We start from the raw sequence: 19294 nt of genomic DNA, 5'->3' as shown, positions 1-19294 counted from the left end.
TTATTGTGAAGTGCATTTTATTATCATTTATGGATTTCCAGGTTTTGTTTGACTCTCGTTTCACAAACTGTCAAGTTGAAATTTAACATTACACGACAACAGATGTGAACACTGATCGCAGGACGGTCTGTGCGGGGAGACCTAGGTTAGCCGGGAGGCCACCCCATCCCACGTCCACCCAGGACGTGGATGTGGATGTGGTAGACAGACTGGCCTCCATCCGGCCCATCATTGATGACAATCCTGAAGCCTTTAGACAGGCCCGCCTCTTGAGCACACTTCTTTGCAACTATCATCAAGTGGCCCAACAACTAAAAGACAGAGAGAGAGAATGAATGAATAAACACTGAGGTGAATATACATACATGTAAGCGTAAGCATAGGCAGACAACCCCTGGATTACAACAGTGTTCAGAGATGGTGACTGTCCAGACAAGCATCAAGTTGGCTGTAAAGGGTTCCATCTAGTGGTCACTGACAGAAATACAGTGGGAATAAGTCATTTTACAGTCTATTATAAAAGCTAGCAAGTCATACTTACTGCAGCATCACCATCCTCCGCTTGTGACAGTTGAACAATTGGCTTTTTTGGGACGACGAGGATATGAGTGGGAGCTTGAGGAGCAACATCAGGGAAGGCTACACACTGAAAAAAAAAGAAGAAGAAGAAGAGTTTAGTACACTAAGTGACCAGAAAACATCTATAATCAATTTGTACTGTGACTCCCACTTTAGTTGTTTATGTGTTGGCGCGATATGTTTTGCTGCGGGCATTGTGTGATGATGTTTTATGGGTCTGTATTCTGTTCAAAGATGTTGCTAAAATGTTGTCCATCTGGGTTTCTAGTTGTAATCATCACTTGGGATGTTGACAAGAATGCAATTTACAAGTTGGAAACTCAAAACAATATGACATGAATGCAGCATAACTAACTGACTTGGAGAAATGTCGCACCCACCCGGTAGTAGCAACACTGCATATCATCTACAAGCTTGTGTGGCTCACTAGACTGGCAGTGGTTGAGCATCTACAGTGACTGTCAGGTAGGCGAGGCAGAAAGCCCTATAAAGTCTAAATGATCCCAGTTATTCACCCTCGTCTAGTAAAAAGTAGGATAAAACCCAGGATTTACTAACTGGAACCACACAGTAACCACTACACATCATGACTGGGTAACATACACAGCTGGCATTTTCCTTTTCTGTCTTGCAACAATATCCGGCTGTCAGTATGTTGTCAGAGTATATTATTGATTATTTCCCCTTCCACTTAATTTCCTACATTGATATTAATTTATTACAACATCTAAACCATCAATTTGTTTGTTTGGCCACCACTGCATTAACACAATGTAGTGAAGCCTGTTTGACGGGACGTGGTGTTTTTCCAAAGTGGATCCTCGGGTGTTTCCTTCTGTCTGGATACGACAGTCAGCTTCACATCTTAAGCCTTTTTTTTTGTCTTAAGTACTAAAAAGTTCACAAATGCTGATTTAACCATCCAAACCACAGCAACAGTAACACACATTAAAAGGATTTACACTTGGCCAAGTGGACCTTGTCATACTTTGGTAGAGAGCCAACTGTCTGCAGACGCCAAGCGACAGAAAGTGTAACATGAGCAAGCTGTGTTGTATCACCGCAACACACACGCTATTGGTTTGGTTCTATTCTGTGCTAAACGACCAACACATAACACACTAGTCAAATATTTACAAAAATACAGTACAGTAGCAGATTCTGCAAAGCTAGCGCAGAGCTAACATCAGTTAAACGTCCCCTGCAAGGAGCAAGTGTCACTTATTGTACCCAGATGTGTTCATGAGTAAAAGGTTTTAATGCATACCAGGTCATCTTCATAGATAATGTTGGCAGGAATCTCTTTGCGTACGATTTTTCCAAATATTGTGTCTCCGCCCGGCTTGGCAGCCTGCGCTTTAGCCGTTTCATCAGCCATGTTGGCGCAGATGAGCTGTCTCCCAGCGCCGCTTTTGGCTCTGTAAAACTACAGCGAACGCTCATTGGCTACAAGAACGCGTCATTTCAAAGCCTGCACTGATTGGTTGTTGGTACTTCCTCCAATGCCGGAAGTGAGCTGAAGAAGTCAAGATGGGCACTCGTTTGAAGGTGAGGATGAAACATGGTCGTTGTTTATATATATAATCTTATCAAAACTATATTTCGTTTTCGTTCCTTTAGCTGGGTTTATTATAAAAACACTCGTTTACATGTTCTAAGACGTAGATAAGCTAAAGTGGCGGGACATTGTTAGCATTCACAGCTGCTGCAGTTCAAGTAACAGAGCTGTCAGGGTGCTGAAGTTGCTAAAAGCTGAATGTCTATATAAATGCAGGTCCTGAACGTGTTTAAAACGCTGCACAGAACAAGGCTGGCTGTATTCAAACATGATGACACAGCACTGACAGGTGAGTCATGTAGTTTTAGCTACATCTTTGCAGGATGATGTTTACCAACCAACCCTCACCAAACAGTAGATAACTGAATACATGCTCTGCAGTATCTAAATGCATAATTATTTTTCCCCCCTCAAAGCTGCAAGATTAAAGATCAATGAGGAGTTCCGGAAAAACAAAAATGAAACGTCGGAAGAAAACATTAAGAAGGTACAGTGAAAGTGCAACAAAAAGTGACATGATTTGTTTATATAGATTTTATATTTTATTTGGCCATACTTTCATTTAAACAAGTATGTAGATATGCCACTGTATTCTGTTAGGTCTCCCATGCACAGGCCCCGGGAATCAGGAAGTGGGCCCAAGGAATTCATATGATGTGACCTTTCTTGTTGGAAAGTCCAAGTCCAGATCCAGATCACTTTTTGCTCCTAATCCTGATCCAAGTCCTTTTTTATATAGAAGTCCAATCCAGTCTTTTTTTTTTAATTATTGTATAATAAAAAAAATTGAATATGTTTCATTGCAGGGAAGCATAATAACAATGAGGATGAATTTCTACAGTATTTTGCTTAATATTTGTGGATCTGCTGTGGCAGCATTGTGAAGGAATTAGAAAACACCTCCAGTGTCACAAATATCAAATGCTGAAGTTCAGGTGCAGTTTTCAAGCACAGCAGCACTTTAGATTCATATTTAACCTGCAAAAGATGCAAAACAAAGGGGCAGCTGCTGTACGAAGAGGGGCATTTTACATGTTTGTTCCCAGGGGCCCATAATCCATCTCTGCTCTTTACTCTTCTGTGTTTACAGATGATAAAAATGGGCTCAGATGTGGAAGCTGTTCTTCGAGAGACTGTGATGCAAATGGAACATGTAGGAAAAAATAAGCTCTGTATGTTATTATTTTTCTCCTCTCATCTTTTTCCAAAAAATTGGTACCTTGCTAGAAAGTAACATGTGTATGCAAAGAATATACAACAGGAATCTTGACTTATCACATTTTAATGATATTTCCTAATGAGATGTACTTGAAGTTATTTTCTCTGTCTCTCTCTCTCACACAGTGCTTCGACCCAGAGAGAGCCTTCTGCTAGAAAATGTACCCTATTGTGACCAGCCCAGGAAAAAGTCATAACTGTCTGATTACATCTTTTCATCAAAAAAGAGACTCACTATCATCCATTACCATCCATCTGCAATTTACCCAGATGTACCCAAAACAACTTTTCAAGTTGTTCAGGATCTCCTCAACAAAGACCACTTTAAAGATCATCGCTACATGTCTGAAGATCTCAGCTGTTCCGCTTTATGAAATCTGTAAACTGGATGCTGTAATTTCATGTACAGTCATTCAGCAAATGTAATTTAAAAGTGTTTTCATTTCATCTGGAAGTTTTCTGCCTACTTTTCAATAGCTCATGATTGTGTGTGTGTGTGTGGGGGGGGGGGGGGGGGGTGTCATTTAATTGTGTTCTGATTAAAGAGGAGTATTCCCAGACTGTCAGGGTGTCCCAAAATGTATGATCACATTTTATTGGATTGATTCTTATATCTTATATCAGTGGTAAAGTTGTGACATTTTATAGAAGGAGAAAAGGGTGAGATTTTATTTAAATAAAACAAAGACATGTATTACATGACATGTTTGGCACACAACAGATAGAGAAACAAAGCCAGGGATACAAGGTAGTTACATGGAAAAGTGTCTGAATTTGCCACATAGATATACAGTACAGCGTAGTCTGTACCTATAGGAATAATTACAGTTGATATTCAAAAGTTACTAAATTGCTTTATAACAACACACAATTTGCGAGCATAAAAGACAAACATGACATGCTTAGTTTTATAAAAGTGAATTATGATACTTTAATGTCCCCAGGAGCTAAAAAGTCTCACTTTGTTCTCATGTTGCCAGTACAAAGTATAGCCTCGATGGTACAAAGCCTGACTGTCTCAACGAAGTGACTACATTTCCCAAAATGCCCATTAACGGGTAAAAGTCATTACATCATCAATATGCGCCGTTACTCTGGCAACGTTTCTAACGCTCTCCTTCGGTTTTAGCCATTTAGCTAGCTTGTCAACTTTGTTTGTAAAATATCTAATCTGATGCAAAAAATAAGGTGACGATCAGTTTGTATGCACATTTTCATAGTTTCTTAACTTTATCACAGACATAATAACTAGCGTCAACGCTATTAACGTCTGCTACTAACGCTTTCGTCTCGTATTTGTCAGCTCGGACACGCTATGGGAGCAGGCTGCGGCGGAGGTCCGCGGTGGGGAGACTGAAGGTGGGGAGGAGGACGGAGGGGAGGCGGTCAGTGAGAGGAGCGTGTTTCTGATGGGGAGCAAGGCTGGGGTATGTTGACCGCCGTGCGAGACCACAGAGAGTACATGTATTGCTTTTTCATGGAAGTACTCTTGTCTTGTTATTAGCTACACAAGTTAAAGCTAGTAAGCTCACCCTCGCTTTTTTTTTTCAGGGTAAAACGTCCATTCTCCTCAGATGCCTCGACAGGTGAGGAGGACATGTGTGTGGTCCAGGTTTTCAACTTTCATCTTAAAATGAGCAAATCCAGCCTCATGATAAAACCAAATCTGCTCTTAAGCCTGTTCATACTCTGTATGCAGACTAATGTTAAAGAGACAGTTCACCCAAAACACAATTCAACAAGCCATTTATTAACAATAATTCTTTGAGCATGGAAGTACAATCTTTCCCTTCAGGAACAGGATGCGTAATTTATAATCTAAACTCAAAGGTCCACTTAATAGCTTTCAACTGCATTTCACAGTCTTCTTCAGAGACCAGAGCTGATGACATGACACAGAATGACACCTGAGTCAGCTTCATTCATTAAAAAGACAGCAAGATTAGGTTGAAAGCACCAAAAGCTAGTGAATGGATCTTTTTGCTTAAATGATGTTGTTACACAACATACAGTAATACCGTTTTTTTGTATCCACCAGGGATGAACCATCCAAGCCAACTCTGGCGCTGGAGTACACTTTCGGCAGACGGGCCAGAGGACACAACACAGTAAGGAAGCCCTTTTAGTCTTTGGACACTTTGGACTCTTGGACACATCTCTTAAAACATCGGAAAAAGACACGCAACTGATAATCCTGATAAGTTGTGACTACCTCAAACCATGTATTTTTATGTAAATTGTGAAGAAGGAGCTGTGTGAACAGTTAACCCGTATAAAGAGCTACTTCTCCAGCACATTGAGCACAATGCACCAGGCTCGCTGTGAGAGGCGGTGTGTTCACTATTTACCCAAACGACTGGTTTTATATTACTCCAGTATATATATCATGCTTATTTGTAGTAAATACTGCAGAAATATAACTAAAGTAAACTGATGGGTCCCTCTTTCAGCCCAAAGACATAGCCCACCTGTGGGAGCTGGGGGGAGGGATCTCTTTGTCAGACCTGGTCCAGATCCCCATCACTCCTGCCAGCATCAGGTAAGTCACTTACACACATTGCTGAGGTTCACAGTTCAGTGTTTTTCACTGTTGTGAGATGTTTTAGAGCAAGGGGCAGTGTGTGACATGTTCTGAATGTGAATATGTTTCTATTCAGATTATTGTACTTTCCGTATGCTTTGAACATCAGTGTTATGCCATAAAATGAAGTCTGTTTTCTTGTTCTGAGCCTCACAGCTGTAGCAACATCTTCTTCTATGTATCCTGCTAGAGCGTATAGTCCTTCCTGTCTTTTCCCAGGTCTCTCTCTGTCATCCTCATCCTGGACCTGTCTAAACCCAACACCCTGTGGGGAACTATGGAGAAGCTGCTGCAGGCAGCACAAGCTCAGTTAGAGAAAGTCTCTTCCCAGGCACAACAAGCACAGAAGACCAAACCTGGAGCCAAGCACCAGACACCTGTCCACTCAGCAGCACGCGTCCTACCAAAAGACTATCCTGTAAGACGTCAGCTCATTACACTCGCCATTATATTAACATGATGTTGTGTTCAGTCGGGGGTAACATATAGCATATTTGAAGAAGTACTGAGTTAACTGTGACTCTGTCAACAGGACAGAGAGCTGATCAGTCCCTTTCCTGTTCCTCTGCTCATCATTGGCAGCAAATATGACATCTTTCAGGTAAAAGTTAATTTTCTCACTTCATTTTTGTCTTGGATCCTGGTGTAATTTGTGTAACACATTTAAAGGGAGAGTTTTTTTCCATCTGTGTTGCAGGAACTTGACTCAGAGAAGAGGAAAGTGGTTAGTAAAACACTGCGTTTTGTTGCCCACTATTATGCAGCCTCTCTTATCGTAAGTGTGCTTTTACTATACATGTAACATATTTACATTAACATAACTTTTGACTAAAACATACTGCAATGTGCACTTTTTCTAATTAATTTTTTGGTTTCTTTTTCTATTGAATCCAATCCATTCTATCAACCACTCTTCTTGTATTACATTTTTCTTTCTGATCTTGTGCTGAGCTTGTGATCTTTTTTATCAGTTCACTAACATCAAGTCGGAGAGTCTCATGTCAAAAACCAAGAGCTTCTTCTCCCACCTGGCTTTTGGTCTGGACAGAGGGTGAGGAGGATAATACTCTATTTACAAGAGCTTTTCAAGAGAGAGCTTGAAAAGGTTTATATACTGTAGAAATGAAGAGAAAATGTACTACTGTTGATTTAATGCTTTGATTTTATTTGTGTTTTGTTATTGTTGGGATCAGGAAAACGATGTCCTGTGACTCCACCAAGCCTCTCGTCATTCCAGCAGGCTCGGACTCCTTCAGCCAGATAGGTGAGCACAGCACCACTTGGTGGCCAAAAGTGGCAATGCATTTACATGGAATTAAAATGCTATTGTTGTGTTGTGTTTTAAGACAAACACCTGATTCAGAGCCACCTTCTGCCTTGACATTTGCTGGTGTGAACAGGATTGTGTGATATTGTGTTTAAAATGATGCTTCTGTTACTTTAGGTTCCCCTCCTACTACTGATGTGGACATTACTTCTCTGCATGCCAAAAACCCAAAGGACCTCTGGAAGAAAGTCTACGAGCGTGTCTTCCCCCAAGAGGTAGTTAAATCACTGGCGGCACCTTTGTCTTTATCAGTATTGCAAAATGCAACTGATTCAGCCTCTGATGTTTAAGAGAATGTGCACCCTCATACTGGACAATCATATTCACACACATACACACTAACTGTGTGTATGTAAATTCAACATTGACTTCTTATAAATATGCATGTTTACATGAACAAGGGCCTCTGTAAACAGTCCATTTTTAATGTATCTCTGTCCATCTAACTGACTTTGTCTTTGCAGAATACCAGTGAGCAGAGGGAACTAAAGGATCCAGCCAAAGACCCACAGTACAGTGAGCCTCAGATTGATGCCATGAGAGCCCAGAAAGACCAGGTAACACATCTTGACCAATCACATGCTGACTTGTATTACTTTGTAGCTGCACAGTTGTGAATACTATCGCAAAGCCCATCATTCCCCTGGACAGACTGTGCTACTGCAATCAGTGTCATGACTCGTGGCAGTGCGGTGATCAATCAGTGTTCATCAGAAATTCCTGTTCACTTATCTGTGCTTTGTGACCCTGACCTGCCTGTGAAGAAGAACACACGTTGAAGAAGATAACAGATTTTAAAAACATTCAGAGGGGAAATTAAGACGAGAAGTACTGATGTTAACAGTTAACAGGCTATAATATATACTGGGTTTAGAACATCAGAGATTACAGTTCTGGCACTTGAACTGTAGTAACCTGCTGGAGTCTCACCTGATGCTGGTCATGTTGCTCTGCCATTGGACGGCACATAATGTATTGTTCTGGGTAACCAATAAGAGAAATGGGGTAAAGAGTAAAGAGAAAGTTGGAGGAAATAGCAAAATGGCCGCGGTGACTGGCCTGGCTCCTGATAAAGCCTGAATGAATGTTTGATGTTTGGAGTCCTTGACCTGTTGCTGGTGTTCTAAACATAATGTTGTCTGTGGCCTTCATCTACATTTGTGTGTCTGTGGAAGAGAACTACACCTTCTTTAGCATTGCAAGTTTGCAGGCATTTCTGCATTATAGCGTATGTCGTAAGGTGCCATATGTAACAATATGCAGTAATTTAGATGTATTCACTGCTTTTTATTGCTAATGTATGAACAGAGTGTAACAAGCAAGCCAGTTTGTATCACGGAGCCAATGGTCCAAATGAAATATGAGAACATTACAGATAGTAACGTTATTCTAAATATGATTGTAAATCAGTCTGGTGTATGTCACTTAACTGTTTTGGCTCGATCCCCTACAGACTACGGGCACGAGCAACAGGATGCTGACTGCCGTTCACTTCACGGCCACCAGTGTCGTTAAAAACAACGACTTTCTGAAAACTCCACACAGAACCTTTAATACAGAAGAAGTGATCTCCTCTCTTTGTGTCTGCATGTGTTTTTCAGGAGTTGGAGCAGTATAAGAAGAATGCAGCTAAGTCATGGAAAGGACTGGAGCTGGAGACATGAGAGATGGTCACACACACAGACACCACATATTAATGTAAATACAGTATACATTTTGCATTATTATTTCATTCATACAACATGTGTAACTAGAGTTACTTTCTCAAACTATTAAAGTACTTGTATATTGATGATAAAATGTGTTCTAAAAAATAAACAATTCTACATTATTACAACAGGCATCACTTCCTATTCATGACACATTACAATCACAATATTTCAACAACAAAAGTAATACATGCTATACAAAGGTGACATTCGGTGATACACAGCAGTCCATCATTCAATTTTGAATCAAACTGGTGATTTATAGTTTAAGCTTCAAGTCACATGTAGTTTTCATATACCACTTTGTATGTACTTTTATATAAAGTCTATTCAAACTATACACGACCTGAGGTTGAAAGCTGTGTTAAAGCAGCAGGTTGATTTATGGTGCTTTTTAGTTTCGGACCACTCAGTGGTTTAGCTTAATTATCATGGCTGCAGCCCAATCAACACAGATTAAGCCTTCTGTACTGTGCACCTTGCACTGGGAACAGAAGCTCTTTGTACTTGCGTCATTGTTTTGAACAATATAATACTTTGTTTTGTAAAACTTTGAGGTAAGTACTTACGCAGAAATATTCCTTGAATGTTGGAGGAAGTGTTAGCATGAGCCACAGTGCTTCATCTTTTATCTATTATTTTAAAATGTAATCAACAAAGAAATTATGATGCATTATTATGGATAAAAATAAGACGTTATTTTCCATTGGTGAAATTGGCCCCACCTTTACCAGCTGCAACATTAAAGTAATGTACATATTAATGCATCAATAATTATAGTCCAATAATATAATTTACATTATTCTGAAATGGGCCATTCTGCATAATGAGTACTTATACTTTTTGTACTTTTAAGTATCTTTGATGCTAATACTTCTAGTACTTCTCCTTACATGCAAGACTTTTAATTGTAACTCTACACTGTGGTATTGCTACTTGAGTTACTTGAGTAAAAGATCTGAGTATTTCTTCCACCACTGATAACATCATACAGTAAATCTTTACTCTAAATGTCTTTTAGATCTTCAGAACCTGATTATACAGAAGATTCTCCCACAAATGTGTGTCTGTGGTTTTAATGACGTACAAGCTTGTCTCTGATCTTGAAGCTGATCATGCCCAACAGCAGGAGGGCCGGCAGGAAGGAGTAGAGGAGAACAAAGTCTAGTGTGTATCGGGACAGAGCACCAGGATAGCCTTCATCAATAATCTGATTGCCTTGTGTGATCAGACAGGCTCCCGCCAAAGGTTTGGAATTATCTGCAACAACACACCAGAGAGAAAGATGTCACGACTTCAGTCTTCAGCTGTCCTGTCAAGTGTCCTTGAATACTGAACTCATTCTTTATGAGTCAATTAAGAGCACCAGCGGAATAATAAAATGTAAAATTGATAAATAGAAATCAGTGATTGCTGATGAACTTGAATCATTCATCACATACAGAACTAGTTAAAGCATTGATAAAAGATAAAAGACAAAAGCCAAGTGGTAAAGTTAAATTATCATAATTATGGGTTCCTCTTCGTTCTCAGGGCAGGTGGACACTGAGGATGGTCCCATGGTAGAAACAACTTACTGCATGTGAAGTTGAGTCCTTGGAACTCTGTGACTATGAGCAGCTCACAGCTGTACTTCTGGAAGGTCAGGTAGCTGAGCCACTTGAAGACCACTGGCATCTGCTGAGTGCTTCTGTTGAGAGGAGGAGGAGAGGAAGGTGTGTTACTGGTAGCAGTGGCCACTATTGTACCTTTATTTACAATTTAAAAAGTTGCCTCATCAAATGTTCTAAAGTTACTTAAACTTTCTAATTAAATTAAAAACATATTTGGTGTCTCACCTTAGGAAGCCAGATCCTACCAAGATCCCTGCAATATTGAGCAGCGCCACTCCAGTGTTGACCATGTTAGGGTCTTGGACCACTCCTAATAGCACCACAGTCAGCAACTCACCTGAGAAAAAGAAAAACATACAAAACCTCAAAGCCATAAACAGTGGAAACATGACATTAATGGGATTTCAACTAGGTTTGACACTGTATACTGATGCTGAATTTTTAGAGTCTGTCCCCGTAAATGTGTTGGCAGCAGTGTTGTAATACAAAGACAAAACTTTTAAGAGTTACAGGATATGAATCATGGAGATGAGCAGACTAGCTATGTCCCTGTTATGCACTGTATAATTTGGATAATCCTTTGCTTTGACGAAAAAGAAGTTCACCTATGATATGTGGCACCAGGACCACAGCAGAGAAACACAGGAAGCGCAGGCTGTCAGGGTGCATCCCCACCGTCCTGAGAGGAAATCAGGTAGAGACAAAAATATAGAAGAGACAAAAGAAGCGTTATTGCTGAGAGAGGTTGAGTTTAAGTTGACAAACGTATACACACTTACTACCCACCAGTAAAGGAAGGAGGTGAAGATGAAAACACCCAGGATGCTGAAGGGCAGGATGTGGAAGATGTAGGCCAAAAACATTTGACATTTACTGTAAAGACCATCCTGACTCTCCTGATCACTGATGGCTCGCAACGCCGGGACTGACATAGAGAGAGACAGAGAGAAGAAGAGATGTGATGAGTGGGAAAGAGGACATAGATATATACTGAAAGAAAAATCTTAAATGATTGCAATAAATAAATGGGGAAAAATCACCCTATTATATATGTTATTATGGTAAATTAGGGTTCTAAAGACCAGAGAAAAGTGCCTATATTATATTAATTCCTGGACCTGTTCCAAGGAGCCAGTGTACTGATTTTTATTCTAGTGTGACTTCTGCTCAGCCCGGTGTTTTATCACATCTCTTATCTCTATCGTCCCTAAAGCTAAGATTTTAGACTCAGCTGATAACCAAAGAAGACAGATAATCAGATATCATCCCATACAGCCAATATCCTTCACAGGTGATTATATCTATATCATTTTTTAACATACACCTTATGTATGAAATTAATTAAAATAGATTCTACTATGGTCTTATTACATATTGCCTAAACTATTCAACATGTATTTAACCTTCTTGAACCTTAATTTAACTAGGAAACACAACACAAAAATACTAAGTTGCAAACAACACAAAATACATATCACTAGATTAGAATACATTTCACAGAACTCTAAAACTATTTGTAAAATCACCAGTAGGAATCCCTAAAAACAACCTAAGAGCAGTATAAAATCTATATACAGTGAATTAACGTAGTTCATACAGCAATGATTTGTATTCAGCTTTGTATATGTGTGAAGGTTTGTCTGTGTCGTCTGTATGTGAGGTTACCTGAAGTCACAGCGGCACACATACATGTACACACAGATCATATAGATAGACTGTAGGTTTGTAGGTAAAAAGGCACTTGGGTTCATTGAGCTCTAAATGGAGTAAAGGTCATTCTTCCCATGTAGGTAGACACAACTGTGTAAAGTAAATGACAGCAAATAATAGCACATAACAAAAGGTTACACATATGTAATCTTTACGCAAATACTCCCACAATTAAAACTATTTTAATAGAAATGTTTTATTTATACTGACATTTGGCCACATTTGACCAACACTAGTTCTAATCTATAATACTAATACGATAGTTTAACTCACAACTCACCACTTAATCTTTTCCTCTGACCTCAGAGAGACTCTGAAAGTACATGAGGTGTCTTCAGGCACTTTCACCAAACAAAATCCAAGCTAGACACATTTTTGCTGAAGGGAACAAAAATACTGCAGACAGCAGACCCCTTTCACCTACTGAACGAGAGATAAGCGAGCTTACACGGCTGAGATAAAGACGTTTGAAACATGCTGTTTAACAAAGATAATGGATCGCTTTTACTCAGATGATAGACCACACGCACTTCACAGTTTCCCTGAAGTCATCGTATTCACCTCGTGTAGATATTTACTGGGTGATGTTATCAGACGTTAGATGGAATATAATGTTACCCAGACATGTAACTGCTGGAATCATGTGACTCACTACACGGTTACAACTTGATTTATGTATGTATGCTACAATAAATGTGTCACTTTTAAGTCAAATTGTTGGAAAAATCAAAAACCTGTAAAAGTAAAACGTGTTCCTCCCCTCTGTGTACAGATGTATGGTGTTGGTTGAACTCACAGAGAGCTACAGCGTTCAGCATGCCAGTGTAGGGTGAAGCACCAATGCTCTGATAGATGATGCCGATGCGGTCTTGCACAGCTCCCTTGTTGACGTCGTTGTCTAAATGCATCACGAAGAAGGCCACAAAGAGGCCGTAGATCAGGTTCTGGGACAGACGCATCAGAACACCCATCCTGTCCCTGGACAGGTTTCTTGCCGTCCGCCTACACTCATGGAAATACATGTAAACACACACAAGGGCATACGTGTCTTCAGGTACAGATACAGATGAGAGAGACCGAAAACAACCAATAAGAGATCAGACAGAGAGAGCAAACAGGAAGGGAAAAAGATGGGTGAATAATGGGTAATCTTTGGCTGATCCTGGTAGTATTTGAGACCAAGAAGCTCTTGAGCTGCCTACTGGAGGGATGATTGATTGATATGAATTCCACATCTTAAAGCAGCTAGGTACTCAAGAAGACAGAAAGAGGAAAATCTAATCATTTCAGTGGTAATCAGTTGTTGCCATTACAGATGATGTCTGGGGGAGTGAAGACTCGCTCAGCACTGACCTGAGCAGAACTTCAAGTTTGGCTGCACCGCTGGGTGACTCTTTGCTCTTAAAGGGGATGGCTGGCTTTTCTGCCCACTGCAGGCTCTGTTCTATTTTTCCCAACATCCCCTGGTAGATGGCAGACCTCTGATAGGATGAAGTGATCTCATGCATGCGACTGAAGGTGGCTGCCTCCCTCTCGCTGTTGCGTGTGTCCACTGAGGTGAAGTCAACTGTTCAACATCACAGCAGTTTGAATGTTTTAATGTTCATGCGACACAGACTTCATTCTTTTACAAACTGTATACTCTCAAGATGTACTTATTCTTATTTGTTTGTGTTTCAACATGTGTGGCTATAATGTAAATATAGAGTACATAATCCAGGATCATAGCATACAGTACCATAGATGTCAAAGGGGTTGCAGTACTCTGGACACTCATATCCACATTGGCTGAAGAAGTCCACCATCTCTTCTGGCTGCCCACAGAACACCAGCTCTCCACGGCTCATTATAGCTATCCTGCTGAACACCTGGGAAACACACACACACACACACACACACACACACACACACACACACACACACACACACACACACCAATTAATAGTTTAATTTCATCATCAAACACCTATCAGCTGAGCTACAACACATCTTTTCCTGTCTGGGTAGAAAATGGTGTTAAAGGAAAGGATTCATGTTTTTTCAAGAATGAAAACAACACTATGTTCACTGAAATAGCTTTTGATTGCTGTAATTGTTTCTCCAGACCATAATGACCATCACTTCCATTGAATTTGCTTTAGAAAGGGATCTCTCCATGGTCATGTGGGCATGTGGGTATTATTTTAAGATAGACTTTAAAGGAAGTTTGTCCCTCTTCTCCTTTTCTTCAGTTTATCTCGAAAACCCACCCTGAAGAGTTCGGAGCGTGGTTGGTGGATGGTTACTATGACGATACGGTTCCTCCTGGCCATCTCTGCCAGCAGCACCACGATCTGATTGGCGGTCATGCTGTCCAGGCCAGTGGTGGGCTCGTCCAATAGGATCACCCCTGCAATGACATCATCAACCCCATGCAGGCTTGTGACACTTTGAAACATTGAGAACAAGAGAAAGGCAGGACAATAACTTTTTTTTTGCTTCTTTTAAGTTGGAAACTTTTAAATGTACTTTTATATTAAGCGGCACATGCAGGACTCTCAACGGGGCCAACTTAACTTGTGAAGATAAGTGAGTTCATTTTTTTTTTTAAAGTTAATTACTCTAATTAGGATAATTAAAAGATTGCCTCTTTGCATTATGAAGGCAGAGTGGAATTAGCAGATGCTTTAATTGTGAGATTAATTCATTTCCTGGTTGATTGGAGAGGCAGCGAATGGGAACTCCTCATTACTCTGTGTGTGTGCGTCCATGGCCAGTCTAATCCTGAATGAGGACTGAGACCCTTCATGCTCCCTGGAGGACTGCAGACCTGATAAACTACACCTGGGAAGAGCACACACACACAGAGGTGGGTCTCTGCTCATTCCCTTCGTGGTGTGATAACCCAGTCTTTCATTACTCTTCTCCATCTCTTCCTCTGTCTCTCCCTCTGTCCTTTCCTTACTCCTCTCTTACTTCCCTTTGTTTTTCCGCCTGGACTTCTAAAACTCTTTGGGGAGAGACGGGTCTTGTGGTGAACTTCTGTTCTCAGGATGGCACAATCCTGCCTCCAGTCCTGTTGCTTCCAACAGTGTGTATATGAAATATCATATGTTATATGCAATGACTCCCTAAACAGAGTGTGCAAAACATTAGGGACATCTTTCTGATATTGTGTCACAGCCCCTATTGTATAATCCTGGTCCCATGTGTCTCAACGCTTTAAACAAATCACCTCTAATGCTTCATTTGATCTACTCCATATCTCCTCATTTGAGCTCTGTAAAGCCTCAAGAATTTAGGGGATAATGGCTTTTACCTCGATTCACCTCATCATCATGATTTAAATTTGCAGCAATAGCACCCTATGGCAGTCTGATGTTCATGATACACAGATAAAACTCCTGTAGTTCTCCCAGCTGCAGAGGTACTCACTTGGGTCCTGAAGTAGCTGGCTGGCTATGGAGACCCTCCTCCTCTCACCCCCAGAGATCCCTGGGAAAACACGACCTCCAATCACACTGTGGGCCACGTGACTCAGACTCAGCTCGGCCATCACCGCCGACACCTGCACAGGAGCCAGAGGTCAAGGGTCAGGTGACAAGAGAATTATTATTACTACTAACAGGTCAGCTGACATGGGCCTACTGTAGACAATGTGCTTGCTAGTTCTAGTTAGTGCTCTTGATTAGTAGTAGTATTTCTGCTCTGAAGGACAGGGTCAGGAGGTTTACATGTGCATCAGATAAAACCATGATGAGGAAAATAAAGGAAATAGGATACATTATACATTTATATTTTTAAGTTTAAAAATCATGAACATAGACTTAAAATGGCTGTTGACTTTCTTGAAAGCTGCCTCGACAAAAAATGCGAGCTGAGATCGCAAGAGGGGAGATTTTAAGAACTAGCGCTGATGACTGAGACAAAGAACACATTGGTGCAATACAGATACTCGTATACTTACAGTATATGTGTGCATTAGACACAGGGATTACGAGGAATATACAACTCATTTGACCTTTGAAGCTTGTTCTTTTATATAATCTCAGTTATCCGGACTTGGGACACAACTTTCTTTGAGCTAACTGTGACTTAGATAGCCAAATATACAGCAGAATATCAATGCTGATAACGTGCCCTCTAATGGGGCTGAAAACCTTGTGATGTGCCGACATCCTAATTGTTACAAATTCTGTTTCATCCCCTCTGGTTCTCCATTTGTCTCCTTTTTCTGTTTTCTCTAGAAGGGAGGAATGACAAGTTTAAACAAAAGAAAACAGAGTGGACAGGCAGGGGAGGCTCTCAAAAGTCACCTTCTTCTTGATAGCTTCGGCCGAGTGTTTCCGCAGGGCCAGCTGGGCTGTGTAGGTCAGAGTCTCCTCCACTGTCAGATAACTCAACAAGTTATCACTCTGGAAAAGAAAGAGAAACAAGTACCAGATGCAGTGAGGCAGACAAACATGTCATAGGTCTTTCATACTTATTGAAGATATATTGTAAAATTGATTTTGTAGGCCTCGTAGTAGAATCTTCCCCATCTTTTACATTTTTAGAGATGAATAACAAGACTGGATTTATATTAAGGAAAGGTCAAGACAATGCAAAATACACTGCTGCTTGTGAAATGACAATCCTATCCACCAAGAAGCGTATATGATCACCTCCATCTTCCTCTTGCGTGTTCGTCAGTAATCGAACTACAGTTCTACAGTTGCTGTAAACATCCACGCTACACACTCTTAGCAGCAGGAACGTGTAGAGTATCTTTGCTGCACATCCCTGAACACTGATATAGGACACATACAGCAGTATACTGTGTGTTGCTATGTTCATATATGTGTGTGCAAACCAACTGTAACATACCTTTACCCCAGTCATATGCACACACACACACACACACACACACACACACACACACAAACACACAAACACACATACACACGTTCATTGCTTGAACCTGCTGAACCTGCTGCCTGCCTCAATTAACACGTGGCGCATCCCAATCCCACTTCTCCTCAGTCTCTCATCTGAATGACTTTAATATCAGGAGCTCATATCACCTCCTCATCTACAGCTTAGCGGGGGAAGTTAATGACGAGGCTTAGAGAGCAGAGGGGGGTGCTATCAGCAAGAAGAGAGAGGTGATTTGAAAGGAAGCAAGGCCAGTTTTAAGCCAGTGTTTTTAATTCAGGCTTTGGATACACTTGAGCACCTCTCATTGAGAGATTAAGTGTATGAGGAGGCTAGCAAGGGTCTTTAGTTAATTTCATCCAGAGGCCAGGGCAACCTTTTCAGGAGTTTTCACAAAATCTTGCTCATTGTTCAATGTTGTTCATTGAGTTTGTGGTTTGGTGTTTATGCAGGTTCACCACATGCAATTTAAATACATACAAACTGTCTGCATGCAGCCACTCACATGTGATACTGTAGGGCAAAGAGAAATGTGCATGTGATTAGGTGCAAACTACTTTCACTGTATTAATGTGTTGGCAAAGTTTGCCGCTTCCAGTCATATAGTAAATACTTTGTCCTGTTGGGGTGTGCTGAAGGCCCAGTTTGAAACATCTACAAAACTTTATTTATTTCTAATTAGGTGTCTCCGTGTGTTACCTGCAGTACATAGGAGAAGCAGTCCTGATACTCTTCTCTCTTAATTTTCCTGCCGTTAATGAAGATCTCACCCAACAGTGTACCACGGTTTCCAATCCTCCCTGAGATGGCATCCAACAATGTGGTCTTTCCTGAGCCTGTACAATGCATAGTACACACACACACACACACACACACACACACACACACACACACACACACACACACACACACACACATTTGTACATACATTAAAAAAGACAGGGTATATCTGGTCACATATTTAAGCAAATTATTCTCCATACACATTTATCCCTTTTTGCTGCAGTGGGACTTTCTTTGTCTGTTTTATTTTTGAATGAAGAGTGTTGCCTCATTAATTTCCCCCAGTGTTCATACTGTCCCCTGAACACACGTGACCACTCTCACACTCTACTCGAGTAACTAAATTACTCAGAACAGCATCAGATCCATTTCCATTGATAATTGATCTCATTGCGTGTCCCTTAAAATATCAGATTTATTTCACTTCATCACTTCATCTTTTGTTGAGTTTAAACACTTTGCTCTTTGGACTGACTAACTGCAAACCTGAATTGCCCAGTATGCCCATGATCTGCCCGCTGTCTACGTGGAAGGAGACATCATTGAGGATCTGACGATTCCATCGCGTCCTGTAGGAGGGTAAGTCCCACCACGGACCCACGCGCTCACTGGAACACACACACATCCGCACACACACACACACACACACACGCAGTGCACACAGTCAATATTTTTAACATGTGTAACACATAACATTTATTTTTCTGCTATTTCATTAGAAATTAAAGTTGGTAAACATAAAATGATATAATGATGATGATAATGATGATCTGTATAATGTCATCTAGTTGATTCTCAGAGTTTTTGCATCTCTCTCTCTCTCTCTCTCTCTCTCTCTCTCAGTCATCCTCTTATACACTCTCTGTCTGCAGCATTTACCTGACTGTGTAGGAGATCTTGCTGACGCTGAGACAGCAGGAGGGCTCTGATCGCTCCTCTTCACCGTCCCTCTTCACCTCCGACACAAACTTGAAGGACTCTTTAACTTTGGTCCCATTCTCTGGCTCCACCGCCTGCATGGAATAAAATCTGTCCATGTCTCCGGCCAGGCTGCTACTCCAAACAACAACAGTATCAAATCCGTCTCAGATCAGCTTGTTCATATCCACACGACTAATGTTGAGTCATCTTACAGGCCCATTCCCTGTACAGAGCAACAGTGCGAGAGCAGTGGTGTCTCTCAGGAACCATAAACACACAGTGAATGTTGCGTTATCTCAGAGAACTTTGATCTGGAGTTGTATAAAGAAGACCAAAAAAAACCCCCCACACATATGCTGAGTAGATTGACTGGCTGTTGGTGTCACCTCAGTCCTCATACTG

General features: G+C 40.8%; 4 protein-coding genes across 4 annotated transcripts; 2 read left to right on the top strand and 2 right to left on the bottom strand.

Annotated features, from left to right (window-relative positions):
- On the bottom strand, nt 1-1984 carry hint1 (histidine triad nucleotide binding protein 1). Its single transcript, XM_070916133.1, has 3 exons — nt 1847-1984; nt 542-646; nt 1-311 (listed from the first exon to the last, which is right to left on the bottom strand). Exons 1-3 carry the CDS (start codon nt 1955-1957, stop codon nt 147-149), a joined length of 381 nt encoding a protein of 126 aa, XP_070772234.1. The 5' UTR covers nt 1958-1984; the 3' UTR covers nt 1-146.
- Nucleotides 1985-2096: 112 nt separating this feature from the next.
- lyrm7 (LYR motif containing 7) lies at nt 2097-3829 on the top strand. The gene is made up of 5 exons (XM_070916578.1): nt 2097-2127; nt 2354-2426; nt 2554-2624; nt 3228-3309; nt 3482-3829. Exons 1-5 carry the CDS (start codon nt 2110-2112, stop codon nt 3550-3552), a joined length of 315 nt encoding a protein of 104 aa, XP_070772679.1. The 5' UTR covers nt 2097-2109; the 3' UTR covers nt 3553-3829.
- A 629-nt stretch (nt 3830-4458) lies between these two features.
- Nucleotides 4459-8947, top strand: dync2li1 (dynein, cytoplasmic 2, light intermediate chain 1). The gene is made up of 13 exons (XM_070916327.1): nt 4459-4543; nt 4659-4782; nt 4907-4941; nt 5394-5463; nt 5806-5894; nt 6156-6354; nt 6469-6537; nt 6634-6711; nt 6908-6987; nt 7130-7200; nt 7381-7478; nt 7728-7820; nt 8865-8947. The coding sequence occupies exons 1-13, from the start codon at nt 4530-4532 to the stop codon at nt 8925-8927; spliced, it is 1083 nt and encodes a 360-aa protein (XP_070772428.1). The 5' UTR covers nt 4459-4529; the 3' UTR covers nt 8928-8947.
- A 1100-nt stretch (nt 8948-10047) lies between these two features.
- abcg5 (ATP-binding cassette, sub-family G (WHITE), member 5) lies at nt 10048-19008 on the bottom strand. Its single transcript, XM_070916434.1, has 14 exons — nt 18851-19008; nt 18458-18579; nt 17888-18024; nt 16591-16689; nt 15710-15842; nt 14545-14684; nt 14034-14163; nt 13649-13862; nt 13092-13297; nt 11372-11510; nt 11191-11264; nt 10811-10922; nt 10550-10662; nt 10048-10232 (listed from the first exon to the last, which is right to left on the bottom strand). The coding sequence occupies exons 1-14, from the start codon at nt 19006-19008 to the stop codon at nt 10048-10050; spliced, it is 1962 nt and encodes a 653-aa protein (XP_070772535.1).
- Between the last annotated feature and the right edge of the window lie 286 nt (nt 19009-19294).

Source organism: Enoplosus armatus, chromosome 12 (assembly GCF_043641665.1).
Source record: "Enoplosus armatus isolate fEnoArm2 chromosome 12, fEnoArm2.hap1, whole genome shotgun sequence".
In the NCBI taxonomy this organism is placed as follows: domain Eukaryota; kingdom Metazoa; phylum Chordata; class Actinopteri; order Centrarchiformes; family Enoplosidae; genus Enoplosus; species Enoplosus armatus.
This window is presented reverse-complemented; position numbering and strand designations above follow the sequence as displayed.

Excerpts from the sequence above, each read along its gene's own strand:
- hint1 (XM_070916133.1), bottom strand. The coding sequence starts at position 1,957 with ATGGCTGATGAAACGGCTAAAGCGCAGGCTGCCAAGCCGGGCGGAGAC. Across the intron at positions 647-1,846 it reads TTATCTATGAAGATGACCTG|TGTGTAGCCTTCCCTGATGT; the intron begins GTATGCATTAAA and ends TTTTTTTTTCAG. Across the intron at positions 312-541 it reads CGGAGGATGGTGATGCTGCA|TTGTTGGGCCACTTGATGAT; the intron begins GTAAGTATGACT and ends TCTGTCTTTTAG.
- lyrm7 (XM_070916578.1), top strand. Across the intron at positions 2,427-2,553 it reads TGATGACACAGCACTGACAG|CTGCAAGATTAAAGATCAAT; the intron begins GTGAGTCATGTA and ends CCCCCCTCAAAG. Across the intron at positions 3,310-3,481 it reads TGTAGGAAAAAATAAGCTCT|TGCTTCGACCCAGAGAGAGC; the intron begins GTATGTTATTAT and ends TCTCTCACACAG.
- dync2li1 (XM_070916327.1), top strand. Across the intron at positions 6,355-6,468 it reads TCCTACCAAAAGACTATCCT|GACAGAGAGCTGATCAGTCC; the intron begins GTAAGACGTCAG and ends CTCTGTCAACAG. Across the intron at positions 6,538-6,633 it reads GCAAATATGACATCTTTCAG|GAACTTGACTCAGAGAAGAG; the intron begins GTAAAAGTTAAT and ends TCTGTGTTGCAG.
- abcg5 (XM_070916434.1), bottom strand. The coding sequence starts at position 19,008 with ATGGACAGATTTTATTCCATGCAGGCGGTGGAGCCAGAGAATGGGACC. Across the intron at positions 16,690-17,887 it reads GCTTCTCCTATGTACTGCAG|AGTGATAACTTGTTGAGTTA; the intron begins GTAACACACGGA and ends TTTCTTTTCCAG. Across the intron at positions 14,685-15,709 it reads CCAGCTACTTCAGGACCCAA|GGGTGATCCTATTGGACGAG; the intron begins GTGAGTACCTCT and ends ATGTCATTGCAG.